General features: G+C 44.1%; 1 protein-coding gene across 1 annotated transcript; it reads left to right on the forward strand.

Moving 5' to 3' along the window:
• The first annotated feature begins 75 nt into the window (after positions 1 to 75).
• tsn (translin) lies at positions 76 to 22,303 on the forward strand. Its single transcript, XM_043694255.2, has 6 exons — positions 76 to 375; positions 8,051 to 8,144; positions 10,313 to 10,409; positions 12,738 to 12,853; positions 16,775 to 16,854; positions 21,666 to 22,303. The coding sequence occupies exons 1-6, from the start codon at positions 169 to 171 to the stop codon at positions 21,906 to 21,908; spliced, it is 837 nt and encodes a 278-aa protein (XP_043550190.2). The 5' UTR covers positions 76 to 168; the 3' UTR covers positions 21,909 to 22,303.
• The last annotated feature ends 1,906 nt before the right edge of the window (positions 22,304 to 24,209 follow it).

Below are 24,209 nucleotides of genomic sequence, written 5' to 3' on the forward strand. Positions count from 1 at the left end.
TGAATGCGTGTGGAGGGGGGAAAAAAAAGAATTCGAGTTGAGGAAATAAGACCGGAGCCATTCCGTGCTACTTTTGCAAGGTGGAGGATGGGTTTTTTTTTTATTTTGTAAGTTAGCGACGTTTAAAAACAAGATGAGAATCAGGCGCTCGTTCTGGACGGACGTTGGATGCGACGAGCTGTAGGGAAGGGCCCATTTTGTCGCGCGCCTCCTGTTGCTGCTGTGAGGAGGACGAGGAGGTGGCGCCGCTTCATCGGGATATTGCCGCAGCGCTCACTGTTGTTGTTGTTGTTGTTGTTGGTGGCGGTGATGTCGGTGACGGATTTGTTCAGTGTGATCCAGAGCTCCCTCTCCGCGGACCAGGATGTGAGGGAGGTGAGTCCGGTCGCCATGACAGCGGAGGGAGGGAGGGAGGATGAGGGACGCTGGAGGGAAGGAGGTGGTGAGGGGGGGCGGGGCTGGGTCGCACCAAGGCGGCCGCTGATTGGAAAGGTCCGCAGCCAATGAGGGGCGGCCCACTGTGGGCACAGCAGGATGCCCTGGGGGGGGGGGGGTTGCAGTGAGTGAGAGAATCACCTGAGATTCTTGTGGAGAGAGGAGGAGGAGGAGGAGGAGGAGAGCTTCTTCAAGGTACAGAGTTAAAAATCACACAACACCAGGTTATAGATTTAGATTTAGATTACATTACAGCGTGGAAACAGGCCCTTCGGCCCAACAAGTCCACACCGACCCGCCGAAGCGAATCCCACCCATACCCCTACATTTACCCCTTACCTAACACTACGGACAATTTAGCATGGCCAATTCACCTGACCCTGCACATCTTTGGACTGTGGGAGGAAACCGGAGCACCCGGAGGAAATCCACGCAGACACAGGGAAAATGTGCAAACTCCACACGGTCAGTCACCCGAGGCTGGAATTGAACCCGGGTCTCTGGCGCTGTGAGGCAGCAGTGCTAACCACTGTGCTACCGTGCCGCCCACTAGGCCAACAGGTTTAATTGGAAGCACACTAAGGTAGGTAGCCCTTACTGATGAAGAGACTTTGCCCGAAACGTCACTTTTCCTGCTCCTCGGATGCTGCCTGACCTGCTGTGCTTTTCCAGCGCCAGTCTGATCTAGAATCTGGTTTGCAGCATCTGCAGTCCTCACTTTTGCCTACAGCAGGATGCCGCCAAGTAAGTTAGGGAGGGAGGGGGGAGTTGTCCAGAAGAGAAAATGCTACTGAAGCCATGACTCACCTTCTCTCAGGGTGGAATGTGTTGGTGAAGTTGATGAACTGCTCAACCTCCTCGCGGGAGCACGAGGTGGCGCCAATGCAGCCATCAGTGTAGCGGAGGAAGAGGTGGGGAGTGGTGCCGGTGTAATTACAATGAAGGGCTTTTGCCCGAAACGTCGATTTCGAAGCTCCTTGGATGCTGCCTGAACTGCTGTGCTCTTCCAGCACCACTAATCCAGAATCTGGTTTCCAGCATCTGCAGTCATTGTTTTTACCTCACCTTCTCTCAGCCTAGTATAAATACCTCCCTATTTCTCCCTTTTTTTTAGTTTTGACAAAGGGTCAGTTAGACTCGAAACGTCAGCTCTTTTCTCTCCTTACAGATGCTGCCAGACCTGCTGAGATTTTCCAGCATTTTCTCTTTTGGTTTCAGATTCCAGCATCCGCAGTAATTTGCTTTTATGAGGAGGATTGTCCGTTGGGACACATTTAACCCCCCCCCCCCCCCGCAATCGTAGTTGGGTCCCTGGGAATCTTTTAATATCCCCTCGAGAAGGGACCCTGGTTTAACAATTCGCCAGAAAGGGAGGCATCTCCGGCAGTGTGCACTCCCTCTCCACTCTACCGGCCTTGGAGAAGGTTAAAAAAAATCACACAACACCAGGTTATGGTCCAACAGGTTTAATTGGAAGGGCTAGCTTTCTGAGAGCTGCTCTTTCATCAAGTGATTGTCAACCACCTGATGAAGGAGCAGCTCTCAGAAAGCTAGTCCTTCCAATTAAACCTGTTGGACCATAACCTGGTGTTGTGATTTTTAACTTTGTACACCGGCATCTCCAAATCATTGTCTTGGAGAAAGTGAGGACTGCAGATGCTGGGGATCAGAGTGGAAGAGTGTGGTGCTGGAAAGGCACAACCGGTCAGGCAGCATCCAAGGAGCAAGAGCCCTTCATCGGGAATTAAAGCCTTGCCACTTTTTCAAGTCAATGCACCTTCAGCTTTTGTTGCAGGAGTGGATTTAAAAAAAACAGTCGAACCGTCAAATAACATGCTCGTCCGACTCTCCTACTTCAATGTTAAAAATCTCAACACCAGGTTAGAGTCCAACAGGTTTAATTGGAAGGACTAGCTTTCTGAGAGCTGCTCCTTCATCAGGTGGTTGATGACAAACGTGTGATTTTTAACGTTGTCCATCTCAGTCCAACACCGACATCTCCACGTCACAATACTTCAAAACGAAGGTCCATTATGACCAGTGATGGTTTTCTAATGCTTTTTTCTCCATCTGGGTAACTATCGCTACTTGCACTGGAGAGCAGCTTCAGCCTTCTGAACCACTGCAGTTCTTGAAGTACAGCAGAGCACACCTGCAATGCTATTCGGAAGCAAATTCCAGGATCCTGACCTTGTGACACAGAAGGTACAGTCAAGACTGTTCCAAGTCAGCATGACATATAGAACAGTGGGCTCATGCCCGAAACGTCGATTCTCCTGCTCCTTGGATGCTGCCTGACCTGCTGCGCTTTCCCAGCAACACATTTTCAGCTCTGATCTCCAGCATCTGCAGTCCTCACTTTCTCCTATAGAACAGTACAGCACTGCACAGGCCCACCAGCCCTCGATGTTGTGCCGAACTTTTATCCTACTCGTGGATTAAACTAACCTACATACCCTTCATTTTACTATCATTCATGTGCCTATCCAAGAGTCTTTTAAATGTCCGTAATGTATCTGACTGTACTCCCACTGCTGGATGTTCATTCAGGCACCCGCCACTCTCTCTGTAAAGAACCCAGCTCCGACATCTTCCCAAAACCTTCCTCAAGTTACCTTAAAATTATGCCCCCCTGTGACAGCCATTTCCTCCTGGGGAAAAGTCTCTGACTATCCACTCTATCTATGCCAGTCATCATCTCTAGCAAGTTACCTCCCATCCTTCTTCACTCCAATGAGAAAAGCCCTTGTTCCCTAAACCTTTCTTCATAAGACAAGCCCATCAGCCCTTGCAGTCCAGGCAGCATCCTGGTAAATCTCCTGTGTACCCTCTCTAGAGCTTCCACATCCTTCCTATAATGAGGTGACCAGAACTGAACACAATATTCCAAGTGTGGTCTAACCAGGGCTCTATAGAGCTGCAGCATAACCTCACTGCTCTTAAACTCAATCCCACTGTTAATGAAAACCAGTGCACTGTACGCCTTCTTGAAAACCCTATCAACTTGAGTGGCATCTTCGAGGGATCTATGAGCATGGACCCCAAGATCTCTCTGTTCCTCTGCACTGCCAAGAATCCTGCATTTAACCCTGTAATATGCATTCAAATTCGACCTTCCAAAATGAATCACTTCATACTTTTTCAGATTGAACTCCACCTGCCACTTCTCAGCCCAGCTCTGCATCCTGTCAATGTTTCGTCTCAGCCTACAACAGCCCTCCACAGTATCCACAACTCCACCAACTTTCGTGTCATCAGCAAACTTACTAACCCACCCTTCCACTTCCTCATCCAAGTCACTTATAAAAACCACAGAGAGCAGAGGTCCCAGATCCCTATGCAACACCACTGGTCACTAAGCTCTAGGTTGAATACTTCCCATCAACTATTACCCTTTGTCTTCTATGGGCCAGCCAATTCTGTATCCAGACAGCCAATTTTTCCTGTATCCCCTTCGTCCTTACTTTCTGAATGAGCCTACCATGGGGAACCTTATCAAAGGTCTTACTAAAATCCATATACACCACATCCACTGCTCCACCCTCGTGTCATATCCTCAAAGAATGCTGACTATTTCTAACCAAGCTATGCTTTTCCAAATAATCATAAACCCTGTCTCAGAATCCTCTCCAATAATTTGCCTACCACTGACGTAAGATTGACAGGTCTGTAATTCCCAGGTTTATCACTCTTCCCTTTCTTGAACAAGGGAATAACATTTGCCACCCTCCAATCATCTGTCCAGTGGACAGTGAGGACATAAAGATCATCACCAAATGCGCAGCAGTCTCCTCACTTGCTTCCCATAGTAACCATGTGGCCCAAGGGAACTTATCTATCCTCATGTTTTTCAAAATTTCAAGCACATCCTTCTTCTTAACATCAAGCTGTTCAAGCACATCAGCCTGTTTTATGCTATCCTCACAAATGACAAGGTCCCTCTCCTAGTGAATACTGAAGCAAAGTATTCATTAAGGACCTCCTCTGACTCCTGGCACAAGTTCCCTCCATGATCCCTGATCAGCCCAGCCCTCACACTGGCCATCTTCTTGTTTCTCCTACAAGTGTAGAATGCCTTGGGGTTTTCCTTAATCCTACCTGCCAAGACTTTTTCATGCTCCCTTCTAATTCTTCTAAGTCCATTCTTCTGTTCCTTCCTGGCTACCTTGTAACCCTCGACAGCCCTGTTTGATCCTTGCTTCCTCAACCTTAAGTAAGTCTCCTTCTTCCTCTTAACTAGATGTTCCACATCTCTTGTCATCCCAAGTTTCCTTCGCCTTACAATCCCTTCCTTGCCTCAGTAGGACAAACCTATTCAGCGCTTGCAGCAAGTGCTCCTTAAACAACCTCCACATTTCTGTTGTGCATTTCCCTGAGAATATCTCTTCTCAATTTAGGTTCCACAGTTTCTGCCTAATAGCAATGTAATTCCCCCTTCCCCACTTAAATACTTCCCCTTACCATCTGCTCCTATCCCTCTCCGTGACTAGTAACAGTCAGTCAGTTGTGATCACTATCACCAAAACGCTCTCTCATGGAGAGATCTGACACTTGACCTGGTTTGTTACCAGGCACCAAATCCAATATGGTCTCCCCTCTAGTCAGCCTATCTACATATTGAGTCAGGAATCCTTCCTGGACACACCTAACAAAATCTGTTCCATCCCAAACTATTTGGAATAAGGACTCTTATTGACTCTGTAAACAAACATTCCTAGACGACCTTCCTTTCTGCAGCTGTTATGCTATCCCTGATTAGCAATGCCACTCCCCCCATTCTTTTACCTTCCTCCCATTCCTTTTGAAACATCTAAACCCTGGAACATCCAACGTCCATTCCCACCCCTGTGATATCCAAGTCTCTGTAATGGCCACAACATTGTAGCTCCAAGTACTGGTCCATTCTCTTAAGTTCATCACCCTTATTGCTGACACTTGTTGCATTAAAATAGACACACTTCAATCCATCACGCTGTATCTGCTTGTTCACCAGCTATCCGTCCTCTGATCCATAGCTCCGGTTCCTATCCCCCTGCCAAACTAGTTTAAACCCTCGTGAAGAGCTCAAGGAAACCACCCATCCAGGATATTGGTGCCCCTCCCATTCAGGTACAATCCGTCATCCTTCTATAGGTCCCACATCCTCCAGAAGATATCCCAATGATCTGCACATCTGAAGCCCTCCCTCCTGTACCAGTTCTGCAGCTAAGTATTCAGCTGCATTCGCTCTCTGTTCCTACCCTCAATAGCCCGTGGCACTGGTGGCAATCCTGAGATTACTAATTTGCTCGTCCTGCCTTTTAGCTTCCGACCTAACTACCTTATTCACTTTTTTCAGGTCCTTATCCCTTTTCCTAGCTATGTCATTCGTACTGATGTATACCATGACTTCAGGCTGCTCGCCATCTCCCTTTAAGAATTCTGTAGACTTGATCTAGGACATCCCTGGTACCCGGGAGGCAACATACCATCCGGGAATCTCAGTTGCTACCACAGAATCTCCTGTCTGTTCCTCTAACCATTGAATCTCCTCTGTGTGACTTGAAGGGGAATTTACAGTTGATGGTGGCCAGTGGTGTTTCTGACAATGCTGTGCTCAGTACTCAGCCTAGAATGTGTACCCAAATTTCTGGAGTGGGACTTGAACCCATAACTTTCTGACTGAGGCAGGGACCCTACCCACTGAGCCATGGCTAACACGATATAGGGATATTATGTTTCCAATGAGATTGAAAAGGGGAGGAAGGGAGTTTGAAATTACCCTAACAACAGCAGGTCTTTCCTCAAATAAAGACAAAATACTGTAGATGCTGGTAACCTGCTACAAACACATAATTCTGAGAAAACTCTGGCGCCATCAGTGGAAATGGTCCTGAAGAAACGTTATGCCAGACTTGAAACGTTAATTCTGCTTTCTTCACAGATACTACCAGACCTGTTTAATTTTTCCAGCTTTCTACATTTGTAGCAGACTTCTCCCATTCAGGTGGGGCCAAGTTCCACTTGGATTAGATTAGATTACATTACAGTGTGGAAACAGGCCCTTCGGCCCAACAAGTCCACACCGACCCGCCGAAGCGAAACCCACCCATTTACCCATAACCTAACACTACGGGCAATTTAGTATGGCCAATTCACCTGACCCTGCACATCTTTGGACTGTGGGAGGAAACCGGAGCACCCGGAGGAAACCCACGCAGACACGGGGAGAACGTGCAAACTCCACACAGTCAGTCGCCTGAGGCGGGAATTGACCCGGGTCTCTGGCGCTGTGAGGCAGCAGTGCTAACCACTGAGCATAGGATTGTTCCTATGCGTAAAAATCTTATGTTTAGTCTTCATAACTTTTCAGTACAAATCTAACCCAATGTTTGAAATAATGTAGGACATCTGGAACCCCAGAGAAGATAACCAGAACGATGGGATATAAGAAACCAGTGCCCACTGGACTTGTAATCCAGAGCCCTGGGCTAGAAGGGCATCAGTTCAAATTGTACCATGGGAGATAGTAAAGTTGTAATCGAATATATTCTGGAGTGATCTTTTTAATAAAAAAGCTAGTCCAACAACGGACCATTGTCAATTGTTGTAAAAGCGCACCTGAATTGTTTAAATCCTTTCCGGAAGACAATCTGCCTCAGCTAGTCTGGCCTATATGTGACTTGAGACCCACACCAATATGGTTAATTCCTAACTGCCCTCTAAAATGGCCTAACAAGTTCAGTCCAAGGGCAGCTGGGATGGACAACAAATACTTTTCTTGTCAGTAATGCCCACATCCTATGAAAGAATAAAAAAATGAAATCCAGTGCTATAGCAGCTTGCTCTGCCCACGGAACACTTAGAGTCATAAAGTAGTACAGCATGGAAACAGGCCCTTTGGCCCAAACTGGTCCATGCTGACCATGCCCACTCAGCTAGTTCCAATTCCCCACATTTGGTCCATATCCCTCTAAACCCTTCCCATCCATGTACCTATCCAAATGTTTTTTAAATGTTGCTATTGTACCTACCTCAACCACTTTCTCTGGCAGCCCATTCCATGTACTCCCCATTCTCTGTGTGAAGATGTTGCCCCTCAGGTTCTTCCCCTCTTACCTTAAACCTGTGCCTTCTAGTTTTCAATTCCCCATCCCTGGGAAAAATACTATATGCATTCATCCTGTCTATGCTCCTCATGATTTTATACACCTCAATACGGTCATCCCACATTCTCCCATATTCCAAGGAATAAAGTCCTATCCTGGCCAACCTCTCCCTGTAACTCAGGCCTCCTAGTCCGGACAACATCGTCGTAAATCTTTTGTCCTCTTTCCATTTAGCAGTGTCTTCCCTATGATGGGGTGACCAAAACTGAACACAATACTCCAAGTGCGGCCTTACCAACAACTTGTACAACTGTAACATAACGTCCCAACTCTTATACTCAGTGCTTTGACTGATGAAGGCCAGCACGCTAAATCCCTTCTTCACCACCCTGTCTACCTGTTTCAGTATCATGTTTTGATCCACAGGTTGTTTCTGACTAAAGTGACGGAATCTGAGGTTTCTCCTCCTTTAACTCGCTTTGTAACTGTGTACATCCCATTCTGTCATTGTTCTTGATCTTTTGTAGGAAATAAGAAAAGTTGTCCAAGTCCTTGAACAGACAGCTCGTGAGATACTTACCCTGCTGCAGACTGTCCATCAGACATCTGGCCTGAAAGATGGTGAGTAGGAGAGAAAGAGCAGGGGAATGGAACTTGTTGAGTAGCATGACTGGAGAACTGACATGGGTACGATGGGCTGTATTGACTTTTTCATGTGCAGCTCTGGAAGAAGAGGGAGTCAATGAAGTCGTTCTTTACTTTGGCTGTTTAATTTTATTTTCTCATTCACCTCTGTTTTTGCATGTGTGTCTCTCTCCTGTTTTCTCTCTTCTGTCTCTTTCTTTGGTTCTTTGAAACAAGATGAAATAATCGGGCAGGGACATGCGGGGGTGGTTGTGGGGTGGAAGTGCATTGTATTGTCAGTGAGTCCACGTATGATGTGCCCAGTGGTCATTTTGTTGAGTGTCTGACAGAACTTTGTGATAACTTTGTGCATCAGCTGTAGCCCAATTGATAGCATTCTTGCCTTGAATCACAAAGTTCCATCATCAATCCCCACTCCAGGACTTGAGCACAACTGAGGAATGTTCCACCCAGAGAGATGCAATCTTTCCAATGAGATATTAAATTGATACCTTACCTTTTTGCATGAGTGGATGAAAACAGTCCTATCGAATCATTTTAAAGGCATTTCTCCCCATTGTCCAGACTGATGCTATCTCTCAGGTAACATCACGTACAACAGCTTGCCTGACCATTGCTGTTAATGAGAGATTGTTGTGCAATACTAGCCTCAGCTCTACACTCCCTTTTACCCCCATTTGACCCCCCCCCTTATTACTTAAGAATCGCAGCTGCTGTGGTGGATTTGAAGAGAAAGTGCTGGAAGATTGTCAGCAGGTCTGGAGGCATCTGTGAAGTGAGAAAGAGAGTCCATGTTTTGAGAAGAGTCTTTAGATGTTCATAAGATACAGGGCCATTCGGCCCATTGAGTCTGCTCCACCATTCATCATGGCTGAAATGCTCCTCTTTTCCCCCATTTTCCTGCCTTCTCCCCATAACGCTTCAACCTGTTATCAATTAAAAATCTGTCGTAACTCCTCCCCAAATTTGCTCACTGTCCCAGCATCCACTGCAGTTTGGGGTAGTGAATTCCACAGATTCACAACCCTTTGGGAGGAGTAGTGTCTCCTTGACTCTGTTTTAAATTTGTTATCCCTTATCCCAAGACTATGACCTCTCATCCTAGAATGCCCCAAAAGAGGAAGCATCCGCTACACCTTTTATCATCTTGAGTATCTCATTCTTCTAAATTCCAGACAGTACAGGCCTAAACTGTTCAATCTTTCTTCATACAACAAACCCCTCATCTCTGGGATCAATCTAGTTAACTTCCTGTGAACTGCCTCCAGTGCCACTACATCTTTAGCACTGTTACCTCACAGCACCAGGAGCCCGGATTCAATTCCCGCCTCAGGCGGCTGTCTCTGTGGAGTTTGATTAGATTAGATTAAATTAGATTCCCTACAGCATGGAAACAGGCCCTTTGGCCCAACAAGTCCACACTGACCCTCCAAAGAGTAATCCACCCAGATCCATTTCCCTCTGACTTATGCAGCTAACACCATAGGCAATTTATCATGACCAACTCACCTGGCCTGCACACCATTGGACCGTGGGAGGAAACCGGAGCACCTGGAGGAAACCCACGCACATTCTGCCTCTTCTTATAGTTCATACCCATCTAACCCAGGCAGAATCCTGGTAAATCTCTTCTGCACCCTCTCCAAAGCCTCCACGTCCTTCCTGTAATGTGGCGACCAGCATTGAACACAGTGTGGCCTAACCAAGGTCTTATAAAGCTGCAATACAACTGCAGACAACCTCTTCAGATCCCGATACTGTGAAGTGTGTTGTTAGTCTCTCAAGCATGCCTTGGCCATCCAAAGATTAGGGCATTATATAAAGAAAGAACAGCTCCTTCCACAATCTCAAGTTGTCCAATTGCTCTTTTACAGCCAATTAAGTACTTTGAGGAGTAGTCACGGTTGTAGGAAAGCAGCATTAAATTTGGGCACAGCAAGCTCCTAGACTAAAACAGTGTTGATGACCTGATAATCTGCTTTTGTGATGTTGATCGATGGATTAAAATTGGGCCAGGTCCTGAGAGAGAATCTCTCTGGTTTCCTTCAAATTATGGTGGTGAACTTCATGGTCTTAACATAATAAGATGCCGTGTTAATAAAGATTTACGTTAGTCAAATTGATCTTTTTTCCACATGTGTAAGTAACGAAGAAGTGCCAGAAAGCACGTGAACATTTTGCTGCTGTGAGGTCACAACTGGATGAACTGAAAACCAAATTCCCTGCAGACCAGTATTACAGGTTAGTGAGAAATGTAATACAAATGCTGAAAATGGTAGCAGGAGCAGGAACCTCAGGATGGGAAAAGTAAACCCCTAAATTTCTGCGTAGAAAAAGTGGTGGGTTAGTTTTGGGTGAAATCTTTTTGTCTAATCTCTGGACAATGACAGATGACATTAAAATAGATGGCAGGGCAGATGATGAGGATGAGTCTTCAGAGGGATATAAAGACAGGAACAAAACCTTCATGGAGAGTAGACAGAGTGTTGAGCGTTTCTCCAGAGATTGGTGAGCTGGAGTCAACTTTGCTGGCTTGTTGACTCTGCAGTTTTTAAGAGGGATCTGTTTCAGACTCAAGGTAGAATTCCCAGTGGCTAGTTATGATGCTGTAGCCATCGAGTACATGATGCTCTCGATGGGCCATCTGTTCTTTTCCTTCCCAATGCTTTGCTTTGATTTCTAACTCTTTCAACTTTTTTTTTCTACTCCTTTTAAAGAATCTAGGCTGCCTTTGTCCCCCAAACACTCAGGGTCAGGTTTAACAACGCATTAGTGCTGCTGCTGTCTTTGTTTCTGCAACTTATCTGCACGTGAACATAAGCTTTGTTCAAGCTACGACAAAATAATTATTTGTTTTTAAAAAGTAAGAAAGAATTGTCATCTCTAAAGATCAGAAATAGGTTTTTATGCTGTGCCAGCATTCTCCGTGTTTACCATTGACCAGAAACTAAACTTGACTCGCTGTATAAATACTGTGGTTACAAGAGCAGCTCAGAGGCTCCGCAGCTGCCTGGATGAATGTAGCTTCAACAACACTGAAGAAGCTTGACACCAACTGGAACAAAGCAGCCTGCTTGATTGGTATCCTATCCACAAACGTTCACTCCCTCTAACACCAATGCTCAATAGCAGCAGTCTGTACTATGTACAAAATGCGCTGCAGTAAACTCATTAAGGATCCTTAGGCAGCAACTTCCAAATAATCGATCTCTGTTACATTGAAGGGCAAGGGCAGCAGGTACATGAGAATACTATGCTGCTACAGGTTCTTCACTAAGCCATGTATCATTCAAAGTCAGAACTATTGCTTCACTGTTACTGTGTCAGGCTCCTGGAATTGCCTTTCTAACAGCATTATGGTTGTACTAAACAGCAGTTCACAAAGGTAGCTCATCACTACCTGCTCCACAGCAATTAATTGATGGGCAATAAATGTAGGCTTAACTAATGATGCCCACATCCTTTGAAAGAACAGCAAAAAAGCTATCTAAGTAAATGCTCTGATGAGTCATTCATTGCATGCCTTGTTAAAAATTCCTGCCACTGGCAAGACTGGTGTTTTGCCCAATCTATAGTTATAATTTGATGAGGCCACTTCAGAGGGAGTTTCAAAGTCAGTTATATTGGTTTGTTGCCAGTATTTCTCCCCAAGGGACATTTGTGAACTAATTGAGATTTTGCTGGCAATTAACTTTGTAGTCACCATATTGATGCAGGTCAGGTGTCCTTTTTCCGCCCGTCTGAAAACTGAAAGGTCTTTTCAAAACTGAGCCTGAACAGACCAGTAGACACGCTGGGTTTGTGCCTTTTGGATAAAAACTGAGCTTCACTTGAGCAGGTTGAAAACTGAAGCTATTTTCCAAAGGTGTGAACTCAACATGTCTACAGGTCTGATCAAGTGTGTTTGGTTGGTGGAGGGCTGGAAATGTTGCTTTTAGGTCCACTCAGATTAAGCAAAGTTTCTTTTCCAAAAGACCCAAAAAGACCTATAGTAGACTCAAGTGTATCCTAGTAAATGCTGGTCTATTGGTGATTTGTTTTGTTTTGTATGTGGTTCTTCTCCTCTGCGAATAGTTACTGATATGCGTAGCCTCATCAATAATAGTTGGGTGCAGTCATTGCAGGAGGAAATAATCATTCTGAATTATTTAACTGATCCATTAAACGAGGTGACAAAGATCTCTCAATACAATTGGCAGATCTCAACATGTCCCAGAAATTTGAAAGGACACCACAAATTATTTTAACCCTACTTCCCAAGTTAGGAAAAGCGTTTTTAAAAAAAACTGTGCAAATCTATTTAATGCCTTGTATTGGAAAACTAAAAATTTTGGAAATTTCACTTCTGTGGTGGGGGGGAAGTTGACCCTGAGGTTTTCGGGTAAAGGATACCCGATCTGTGCCAGCTTTTGTATTTCTGGATATGAAAACTGTCCACTATTAATCACCCACGTTGAGATTTGAATGCTAGATTGCTAATCAGCACTGTAACCACTACCCCACCATATATAATGGTGTCATCAGTGCAGATACAAATGCTTCGTGCTTATGCTGAATTTTGTTCTACAGGTTTAATGAGCACTGGAGGTTCGTGCTGCAACGCCTCATCTTCCTTGCAGCGTTTGTCGTCTATCTGGAGTCTGAAACCCTGGTGACCCGAGAAGCTGTTGCAGGAATACTAGGAAGTGCGTGACACTGCTATTTTTCTTTATTAGTGTTCTTGCATGTGGACATCATTAGCAAGGCCAGCACTTGTGTATCCCTCATTGTCCTTGAATTGAGTGGTTTACTGGGTCATTCTGATTCACAGCACTTATTAAAGATGTGAAGAAGGGAACTAAATATAATCAATTTATTGGTGAATGTTATAGCTGTGGTGGTGGAGGCGGGCCATACAGGTAGAGCTCAGGAATAGGAAGGGTGCAATCACTTTGGTGCGATTGTACCACAGGTTTCCCAACAGTCAGCATGATAGAGGAACAGATGTGTGGACAGATCATGGAAAAGTGTAAAAACTTTGGTGATTTTAACTTCTGTACTGACTGGGACTCCCTTAGAGGGGCTTGAATATTGGGGGCGTTTGTTAGGTGTATCCTTGGTAGTTTTTTGAAACAATATGTAAATATTCTAATTAGAGAAAGGGCCATATCACACCTGGTATTGGGGAATGAGCCAGGCCAGCTGATCAAAGTTTCAGTGGGGAAGCATTTCAGGAACAGTGAACATAATTTTGTACGTTTTAAATTACTTTTTGTGAAGGTTAAGAGTAGACCTTAGGTGAAAGTACTAAATTGGGAAAGACTAACAACCACAATATTAGGCAAGAGCTGCAGAATATATCTTGGGAGCGACTGTTTGAGGGTAAGTCCACATCTGGCACATTGGAGTCTTTTAAAGCCCAGTTGATTAACGTTCAGGACCACCATGTTCCTGTGAAAATGAAGGATAAGGATGCAAGATTCCTTGGATGAAAAAAAGAACTTAGTCAAAAAGAAAATGGAGAAATAAGATTTAGGAAACTGAAGACAGACAGAGTCATTGAACAATACAAAGATGGCAGGAAAGAACTCAAACAAGGAATTAAGAGGGCTGGAAGGGGCCGTGAAATCCCTTTGGCAAACAGGATTAAGAAAAATCCCAAGGTGATTTTTACACATACAACAAACTTTTTACGAGTTGGCACCTATGGAACAAGGAGTTTACCAGTTGATCAAATATTCTGCTTAATCAAGAGGTCGAGATAATCTGTGTAAAAAGTAATAGAAACGTAATGCAGGGGGTATGCACATCACTGCTATACTTTATTCATGGCACAAAATAATAATGAACTTTGCCTTAAAACTTATTGGCAGAGAGCGTTCCAACACGCACCTTTGGAAATAGCAATAATACAGTAAACTTCTGGTATTTCAGGTGTATAAGTTTTGCCAGTTTACCGAGTGCGCTGGTTTAAAAAGTGCCAGGTAAAACAAAGTTTGTTGTGTAAGGAGCAAGAACGTAGCTAGGGAAAGAGTAAGTCCACTGGAGGGCAATGGAGAGAATTTATGCATGGAGTTGGAGGAAGTTGGTGAGGTCCTTAACGAATACTTTGCATCGTTATTCACAAAAGAACATGGTGGGTGGTGAAACTTGAGAGGAGTATGTTGATATTCTCGGGCAAGCAAGGAAATTGTTGGGGCCTTGTATGAAATCTCTATCCTGTTTAATCACAGGACAGGTCCCAGATAACTGGAGAATGGCAACATTATTCCTGCTGTCCTTCTTAAACAAAATAACAATCTGGGAAATTACAGGCCAGTGAGCCTTGCATCAGTGGTTGGGAAATCATTGGAGAAGATTCTTAGGGATAGGATTTACTCACATCTGGAAAAATGATGGACTTGTTAGCGATGGGCAGCATAGCTTTATGTCAGGAAGGTCATATCTCAGAAACTTGATTGGGTTTTTTGTGTAAAAGATGATTGAGGGTTGGATAGATGTTTTTATATGTACTTTAGCAAGACTTTTGACAAGGTCCCTCGTGGCAGGCTGATAGAAAAGGTGAAGTCACATTGGATGTGCAATGAGCTATTAAGATGAAAATATAGTCATGGAAAACAGAAAGTAGTGGTGGAAGGGAGTTTTTCTGACTGGAAATCTATGACCCAGTGGTGTTCTGCAGGGATAAGTACTGGGGCCCCTGCTGTTTGTAATAAATATAAATGATAGTAAGTTTGCAGATGACCCAAAGAATGGTGGAGCTGCCGATAGTGAGGAGGGTTGCTAGACGATACAGTAGGATATAGATAGGCTAGAGACTTGGGCAGAGAAATGGCAGCTGGGGAATCCAGACAAATGCAAAGTATGCGTTTTGGAAGATCTAATGGAGGAGGGAAATATACAGTAAATGCCAGAACCCTTAGTAGTATAAACAGAGGGATCTAGGTGTACAGGTCCATAGCTGCCTGAAGGTGGAGACATGCAGCATGCTTGCCTTCATTGGTCAGGGTATAGAATATAAAAATGGCCAAGTTACGTTGCAGCTGTGTAGAACTTTAGTTAGGCCACATTTCAAATATTGTATGGAATTCTGGTCGCTTTGCAGCCAGACTAGCCATATCAATGCTACAACAACCAGACAAAATCATAGACTAAGAATTCTGCAATGGGTAACCTTCACTGCCTGACTGCCCAAAACTATCCACCTCTACTAGGCACAGATCACAAGTGTATTGCATGGATGAATGCAGCTCCAACAACACCAAAAAAGTTGAACATCATCCAGGACACAGCAGCCCATTCTTCATCTGCAACATTCACTCTCTTCATTAATGCGCAGTGTCAGCTATGTGTACCATCTACAAGATGCTCTGCAGCAAATCGTCCAAAGTTCCTTAGACAGCATCATTCAAATCTGTACCTGTATCACCTGGAGGACAAGGGCAGCAGCTGCAAGGGAACACCACAATCTGCACGTTCCATTCCAAGTCCCACACCATTCTGATTTGGAAATATATCACCATTCCTTCAATGTTGCTGGGTCAAAGTTCAGCAAGCCCCTCTCTCAGCATTATAGGAGTGCCTACATCAAATAGGCTTCAAGGCAGCAACTCACCACCACTCTGGAGTAACTAGGGGCCAGCAACAAATGCTGGCCCATCCAGCAATATCAATATCCCAGGAATAAATAAAAAAGTCCCATCTGGTTTGTTGAGGTTCTTTTAGGAAATTTGTCTAGTTGGGCTTACATTCACCTTCAGACCCAGAGCAACATAGGTGACTCTTCACTGCCCTCTGAACTGGCCAAGCAAGTCACTCAATTTGAGGACAATCAGGGAAGGACAACAAATATTGTACTTGCTAGTGACCCCCAGATTCCATGAAAGAATAAATGAATCAACATTGATATAATTGTAATAGGTTGCAGTAGTAGAGTAAGTTATGGTTCATATAAAGAAGCATTTTTTTTGAAGGAGAAAGTACAACTTAAAGTAAAACTGGATCCTGGGCATTACAAGCAGTGTATAGTAGGAAATATTATACCAAAGCTTTATACTTTAGTAATTAGGCTTCAACCAGAGCCAAGTCTGTCTTGAATGGCTTGAGATGGACTTCCTTTGGAGAGAAGAATTTACATGGGCTTAGGGATTTTTGTTGTTGGGGGAAGCTGAGATTTCTCCCCTGCTATCAGGGAAAGGTAAAGGTGATGTAATGAACGTACCTGAAAACAAAAGAGCTGTTTGACAGAGTAAACGAGCAGAAACAGTTCCACGATAGCAGAACTCTCAGTTAGGAAAGATCACTAGCAGAAGAAATAGATGGGGAATTAAAGAATTTTTTTTTAAACAGCAAATTATGATTTTGAATTTACTGCTGAAGAGAGCAGTGGAAGCAGATTCGGTACTCCACGTTGAAGGGTAAAAAGTTGTAGGAAAGGGCAGGTGAATGCAATTAACTCTTTCAATAGCTCTTGCAAAGAGCTGACACAGGCATGATCGGCCAAATGGCATTCTTGTGTCTTGTACTAGTTTGTGTTTTGCACCTTATTTAGAGGATGGTTTTAATTGTCTAAAGATACACTCGCTAAGTCTCTAATTCTAACTTTCTTTTGGGAAACTGGGATGCAGTTGAAGTGCACCGAGAGAAAGGCTTTCATCTCGATATTGAGGACTATCTTTCAGGACTGCTGATCCTGGCGAATGAACTGGTAAGACAGAGCAATGATTGAAGGAATGCCACCTAGAGGTGGACAGACCAGCAGAGCAAATAACTGAAAGATTGATTGTTCACACAAACACGAGGGTCGTGGATCTCTTGTACTGTAGTTTTGATCCCCACAAACTATTATTCTGTAGGCAAATCATGTTAACTAACCATCAGATTCCAGTCCCTAGCTCACGCCCAGAATATGTGCAAATGATTTAATATTTGTTTAACATCTCAATGAACTATTTAGATTGGACTGTAGTTGATGATTAAGAAATTATAATTAAATGGTCAGCTATTCACATATATTCATTTGGGTCTTGTGGTGCTGTGTTTCTGCCTTTGGGCTAGAAGATGTACGTTCAAATTCCATCTTGGGCTGATGGCCACGGAGGTGTCATAACTTGTCCAAACAGGTTAGATTTTTCTTAAATTCGATAAATCCTCCATTAATCTGTAATTAAACCACTAAATATATCTAGTAGAAAATGAGGACCGCAGATGCTGAAGACCAGAGTAGAGAGTGTGGTGCTGGTCACAGCAGGTCAGGCAGCATCCCAGGAGAAGGAGAAGGACTAATGCCCGAAACGTCGATTGTCCTTCTTGCATGCTGCCTGACCTGCTGCGCTTTTCTAGCACCACACTCTCAATGCTAAATAGGACCACAATAACTAGCTCCATGTAGTCATTCTTGATTGATTATGATTACATTACAGTGTGGAAACAGGCCCTTCGGCCCAACAAGTCCACACCGACCCGCCGAAGCGCAACCCACCCATACCCCTACATTTACCCCATACCTAACACTACGGGCAATTTAGCATGGCCAATTCACCTGACCTGCACATCTTTGGACTGTGGGAGGAAACCGGAGCACCCGGAGGGTGCTCAAGTAGACACGAGGAGAACGTGCAAACTCCACACAGTCAGTCGCCCGAGGTGAGAATTGAACCCGGGTCTCTGGCGCTGTGAGGCAGCCGTGCTAACCACTGTGCCACCGTGCCGCCCATTCATTCATTCTAAAACTAACATTGCTGGGTATAAGTTATAAAATATCACTGGGAGAAATAAATGATTACATCAGTGTTTGACTGCAAACTACCTGCTTTCCAGTTTCAGTCCACCTTGTAGGACTCTTTTTAATAGCTCTTGCTTTGTCCATCAGGACTTTAACATGCAGAACTCTAAGCAGTTGCTCTCTGCAGTCCCATACAATAAGATTAAGTCAGTTTAAGAGGGTAAAAACAAGGACCGCAGATGCTGGAAACCAGAATTTAGATTAGAGTGGTGCTGGAAAAGCACAGCAGGTCAGGCAGCATCCGAGGGGAAGGAAAATCAACATTTCGGACAAGAGGTGCAGTGTCTTAAGACCATTGGAGTTAAGGATTATCAGATCAGCCTTGATCTTATTAAATGGTGAAACAGACTTAATGGGCTGAATGATCTAATTCTGCTCCTAAGTCTTAGGGTCTTATTTGGAGCAGGCCATTCTGCCCATCAAGTCTGCTCTGCTATTCAATAACATCAGGCTGATCTTTTGATTGAAGCCTTAACTGCACTTTCTTGCCTGTCTCCCTTTAATAATAATCTGTCAAACTCAGCCTTGAATATATGAAATGAAAGCATCTGCACTGTTCACTGAGGAAGAGAATTCTCAAGAGTAATGACTGTCCTGTAAATGGGAAGCCTCCTATTTTTAACCTGTGATCCCTAGTTCTAGACTGCTCAGGAGAGGAAACATCCTCTCCGCATCAATTCCATCAGGCCCATTCATAATCTTATAGACAGTATTTCAATATCGCCTCTCTGGACTAGGCAATGGAGAAATTAGACAGAATGCATGCTATCAATTGCTGCACAATGACTCATTAAAGCATCCGTGAATCTTTGATTCTTGTGATCTCTTAATCATTGATGATGCTCCATGTAACCAGTTTATTAAATTAATACTAATGCTTCCTTCAAATACCACAGCAGTTACACTGTTTGCTGTTCTCCTGGGGTTTTCATTTGTATTTCATCCCAACCCTGGTCAAAAGTCTATGTGCTGGATTTTTCTTTGGGAATATACAATTCGGGCATGCTACGCACACCCTCTCTTGTGGGTGAGATTTCTTTATTCCAGTGTCTCCAAGGAGAGATTGTCTAACCAACACTTCACACTGCTAGGTGGTAAGAGTGAGCTACGGAAGGACATATGTTGGGCAGAATTCCTACACTGCCTGGCGACCTCTGTTAGAGAGGTTCCTAAATGTGAAGAAAGGACTGGCTCAGCCATGATGGAACAGGCCATTCAGCCCAACTGGTCCATGTTGTGTTTATGCTCTATGTCTGCCTTCTCCCTCCCTACTTGATCTCACCCTGTCAACATATCTATGTTTTCCTTTCTATCTATGATATTCACTTTGATTATTCCTTGTAGTAATGAGTTCCACATTCTCATGACTCCCCGGGTAAATTAATTTCTCCTGATTTCACAGTTATATTTGTCTGTGATTATCAAATAACAAAGGACTCCCTGCTGGAAATATCTTCCAACATTTGCCTAGTATCCATTCCTAATCTTAACGCCCTTTATCAGTTCACCCCTCCGATTTCTCTTTTCTACATTCAAGAATCTGTTCAGTCTTGCTGACAAACACTGCCAATATTTGTATCTGAAGCTTTGTCCTGGACTTCACTATGTGGATGAATTATCAGGAAATAGTTGAGCTACACTGATAGGTGAATTTCTTGGTTTAAGTCCTGGCAGGGAAACTGTCATGTGGGAGTGGGGGCAGGGTGACCAAATGTCCTGGATTTGAGACCAGTATCTTTGTTTGATTCCTGCTGAGACACTGTTTGTCCCACTCTGTTTGTGCTGTAATTTTCTTTTTAGACTTGGTTCTTTTTCTTTTGCCTGTGTGCAGTACATCTTCCTGGTTGACCACTATAAAAGCTCCAGAGACTGTTTCCCCCATCTTCCTTGCTCTTACATCAGACCCATGTTGGATTTAATGACAAATGTTTCCCTTATTACCACTGAGTTATCCATCTTTGGAGAGCAGGAGGGATTGGGGGGGAGGGGCTGGGTTTAGGAGAGGAAAATGAGCAAAGCTTCTTGCTCTTGACAACTTTCCAAAGTTGTCTCCATTTGTGGGTGACGTATGAGTGACGGTGCCTGTTTGTATTAAACGTCCTCCCTGCATCTTGCTCCTTGAGGCATAACTTGCTGTTATTCACTTGTAATGAAAGCAAAAGCAATGGCCGCATAAGTGGGGAACCTGAGAGCAGTTCATTCTTTTATATCCTTCTTTACCCCTGCTTTCCCCATTATCCTTTCCCACTTTACTATCGTGTCAGCCAGCCTCAACTCCTTGTTCTCCAGTGAAGAACATTCGTAATGGGATGCTTGGGGGTGGGGGAGGGGTGGGAGGGACTGACAAGCAGGGAGGAGTTGTACATTGGTAATTGAGTGGTGGGAGAACTGATAGTGGTGGGGAGGGGGTTACCTCAGATTACAACAGGATCTGGACCAGATGGGCCAATGGGCTGAGAAGTGGCAGATGGAGTTTAATTCAGATAAATGTGAGGTGCTGCATTTTGGGAAAGCAAATCTTAGCAGGACTTATACACTTAATGGTAAGGTCTTAGGGAGTGTTGCTGAACATAGGGACCTTGCAGTGCAGGTTCATAGCTCCTTGAAAGTGGAGTCGCTGGTAGATAGGATAGTGAAGAAGGCGTTTGGTATGCTTTCCTTTATTGGTCAGAGTATTGAGTACAGGAGTTGGGAGGTCATGTTGCGGCTGTACAGGACATTGGTTAGGCCACTGTTGGTCTCCTTCCTATTGGAAAGATGTTGTGAAACTTGAAAGGATTCAGAAAAGATTTATAAGGATGTTCCCTGGAGCTTCGGAGGCTGAGGGGTGACCTTATAGAGGTTTACAAAATTATGAGGGGCACGGATAGGATAAATATACAAAGTCTTTTCCGTGGGGTTGGGGAGTCCAGAACTAGAGGGTATAGGTTTAGGGTGAGGGGAAAAATAGAAAAGAGATCTAAGGGCCAACGTTTTCACGCAGGGTGTGGTACGTATATGGAATGAGCTGCCAGAGAATGTGGTGGAGGCTGGTACAATTGCAACATTTTAATAGGCATTTGGATGGGTATATGAATAGGAAGGGTTTGGAGGGATATGGGCCGGGTGCTGGCAGGTGGGACTAAATTGGGTTGGGATATCTGGTCGGCATGGACAGGTTGGACTGAAGGGTCTGTTTCCATGCTGTACATCTCTATGACTCTAAGATTTCCTCGAGTAATATCTGGCTTAGGCAGGTCGTCTAATGAGGAAACGTTGGACAGACTAAGCTCTCATGTACTGGAGTTTAAAAGGATAAGAAGCAATTTTATTGAAACAGGTCTGAACCTGAAGAGTCTTGATAGGCTAGTTGTGGAGAGGATGTTCCCTTTTGTGGGAGAATCTAGAACTTGGGGTGACTTTCAAAATAAGGGGTCACCCATTTGAAATGTTTTCTCTAAGGGTCATGAGTCTTTGGATCTCTCTTCCTCAAAATGTGGTGGCACAAAAGCACCTGAATATTTTTAATGCAGAAGTAGATAGATTCTTGTTAAGCAATAATTAAGAACGTGGAGTGATCAGATCCACTTGATCGTACTGAAGGATGGAGCGGTCTTGAGAGGCCAAGTAGCTTCCTCCTGATTTGTATGTTTGTAAGAGGAGGGTAGTTGGAGGGGTAATGAAATGGATTTGCTTACACCAGCTCTTGTAATAACATAATATTTCCCATTCTCTTTCTGCTTGCCACTGGGCAGTCAAGGCTCGCTCTGAACAGCGTCACCGCTGGTGACTACTCCCGGCCACTCCGAATCTCCTCCTTTATCAATGAGCTGGATTCCGGATTTCGCTTGCTGAATCTGAAGAACGACTCCCTGCGGAAGCGCTATGACGGCCTGAAGTACGATGTGAAAAAAATAGAGGAAGTGGTGTACGATCTGTCAATACGAGGGTTAGGAAAAGGAGATGCACCCATTGAGGGAAAGGTGCCAGAAAAATAACTTCTGATGGAAGTTGTGGGCGGTGGGGGGGGAGGTGAAGGGCTGATGGTATGTTGAAGGACGAAAATACAGTATTGACAGACATGGGTTTTTGATGGAACCATGTCAGTGGAAAGAGGGAAGATTTTGGTTGTATGGCCAAGGGAATGAACTTAGCCCATACTGCCACAATCTAGTTGTTAAGAGGTTAAATTTCCCTCTGTGTTAAGCGGCGTTGGGCGCATCTTTATTTTCTTCAAAAGAAATATCCATGCCACCGATTATTTTTCTAGTGATGAGGTTTCTTGGAAATATATAATACATTCTTACCATTGTCACTGAAGATTTGCTCAATTCATTTAATTTTAGAATAGGCTTTTTATGTACTGCAAGTGGAATAAACCAAATGTAAAGGATTGCATGTGTTCTTATTTTTGGGAGATGTGCTGGGAGAAAGAAGATTATTTGATAGAATGGCATAGTGTAGAAGGATGCCATTTGGCTTGGAATTTGGATTCCAGCTGAGAAGTGGCAGATGGAGTTTAATTCAGATAAATGCGGGGTGCTGCATTTTGGGAAAGCAAATCTTAGCAGGACTTTTATACTTAATGGTAAGATCCTAGGGAGTGTTGCTGAACAAAGAGACCTTGGAGTACAGGTTCATAGCTCCTTGAAAGTGGAGTTGCAGGTAGATAGGATAGTGAAGAAGGCATTTGGTATGCTTTCCTTTATTGGTCAGAGTGTTGAGTACAGGAGTTGGGAGGTCATGTTGCGGCTGTACGGGACATTAGTTAGGCCACTGTTGGAATATTGTGTGCAATTCTGCTCTCCCTTCTATCAGAAGGATGTTGTGAAATTTGAAAGGGTTCAGCAAAGATTTATGGGCATGTTGCCAGGGTTGGAGGATTTGAGCTATAAGGAGAGGCTGAACAGGCTGGGGCTGTTTTCCCTGGAGCGTCGGAGGCTGAGGGGTGACCTTATAAAGGTTTACAAAATTATGAGGGGCATGGATAGGATAAATAGACAAAGTCTTTTCCCTGGGGAGCGGGAGTCCAGAACTAGAGGGCATAGGTTTAGGGTGAGAGGGGAAAGATGTAAAAGAGACCCAAGGGGCAACTTTTTTACGCAGAGGGTGGTACATGTATGGAATGAGTTGCCAGAGGATGTGATGGAGGCTGGTACAATTGCAATATTCAAGAGGCATTTGGATGGGAAGGGTTTGGAGGGATATGGACCGGGTGCTGGCAGGTGGGACTAGATTAGGTTGGGATATCTGGTCGGCATGGACAGGTTGGACCGAAGGGTCTGTTTCCATGCTGTACATCTCTATGACTAATAAAATGGGAGATCTGAGGGAATCAGGTTGGGTCTGCATATATTGTTGTTTAGAAAAATGTGAGATGATTTTTCTTAATGTATAAAAATTCTAAGGAGACTTGACAGAGTGGTTGCTGAGAGGATACCTCTGCTTGAGGGAGAGTCTAGAACTGGGATTAGTGATTAAATTAAGGGGTTCCCCATCTTAAGGAGGTGAAGAGAAAGTTTCCGGAATGTTGTTTGTAGAATTTTCTTCCTTAAGAGAGCAGTAAAGCCTGAGATCGATTAATTATCGACAAGCAAGTTAAAGGGCATGACACGATTGAAGAATTTTGACCATTATTTGTAGAATGCAAACTTTCCTTACCTGTACTGGCTATAACGCGATTCCAGCTGCATTGGTTTAAATGGTGATGCTAATGTACAATTTCCTTATAACGCAGGATAGCACAGGAATGGAACTATCATGTTATATCAGAACAGACTGTATTTGTCCATCCCAAAAGCACTATAAAAGCTTATAAAATCATGAAGGGCATGGATAGGGGGAATAGCCAAGGTCATTTCCCCAGGGTTGCGGAGTCCAAAACTGGAGGGCATAGGTTTAAGGTGAGAGGAGAAAGATTTAAAAGGGACCTAAGGGGTAACTTTCTCATAAAGAGGATGGTGCACGTACAGAATGAGCTGTCAGCGGAAGTGGTGGAGGCTGGTACAATTCCAACACTTAGGCATCTGGATGGGTATATGAATAGGAAGGGTTTAGCAGGAGATGGGCCAAATGCTGGTAAATAGGACTGGATTAATTTGGGATGTCTGGTTGGGATCGACGAGTTGGACTGAAGTGTCTGTTTCCGTGCTGTACATCTCTTTACCTCAAAGTAACAAGATGGGGTTGGCTGGCTTTGATTACATTGTGACCGCAGTAACTGGAACTGAAATAATTTTCCACCAGAGGGCTCTGTCCTCCCACAGTCTAGAATGCCAGCTTATTAACATGTTTACAAT

The sequence above is a fragment of the Chiloscyllium plagiosum genome, unplaced genomic scaffold (genome assembly GCF_037043375.1).
Source record: "Chiloscyllium plagiosum isolate Xiang-an unplaced genomic scaffold, Cpla_swu_hap1 HiC_scaffold_7, whole genome shotgun sequence".
NCBI classification, from domain to species: domain Eukaryota; kingdom Metazoa; phylum Chordata; class Chondrichthyes; order Orectolobiformes; family Hemiscylliidae; genus Chiloscyllium; species Chiloscyllium plagiosum.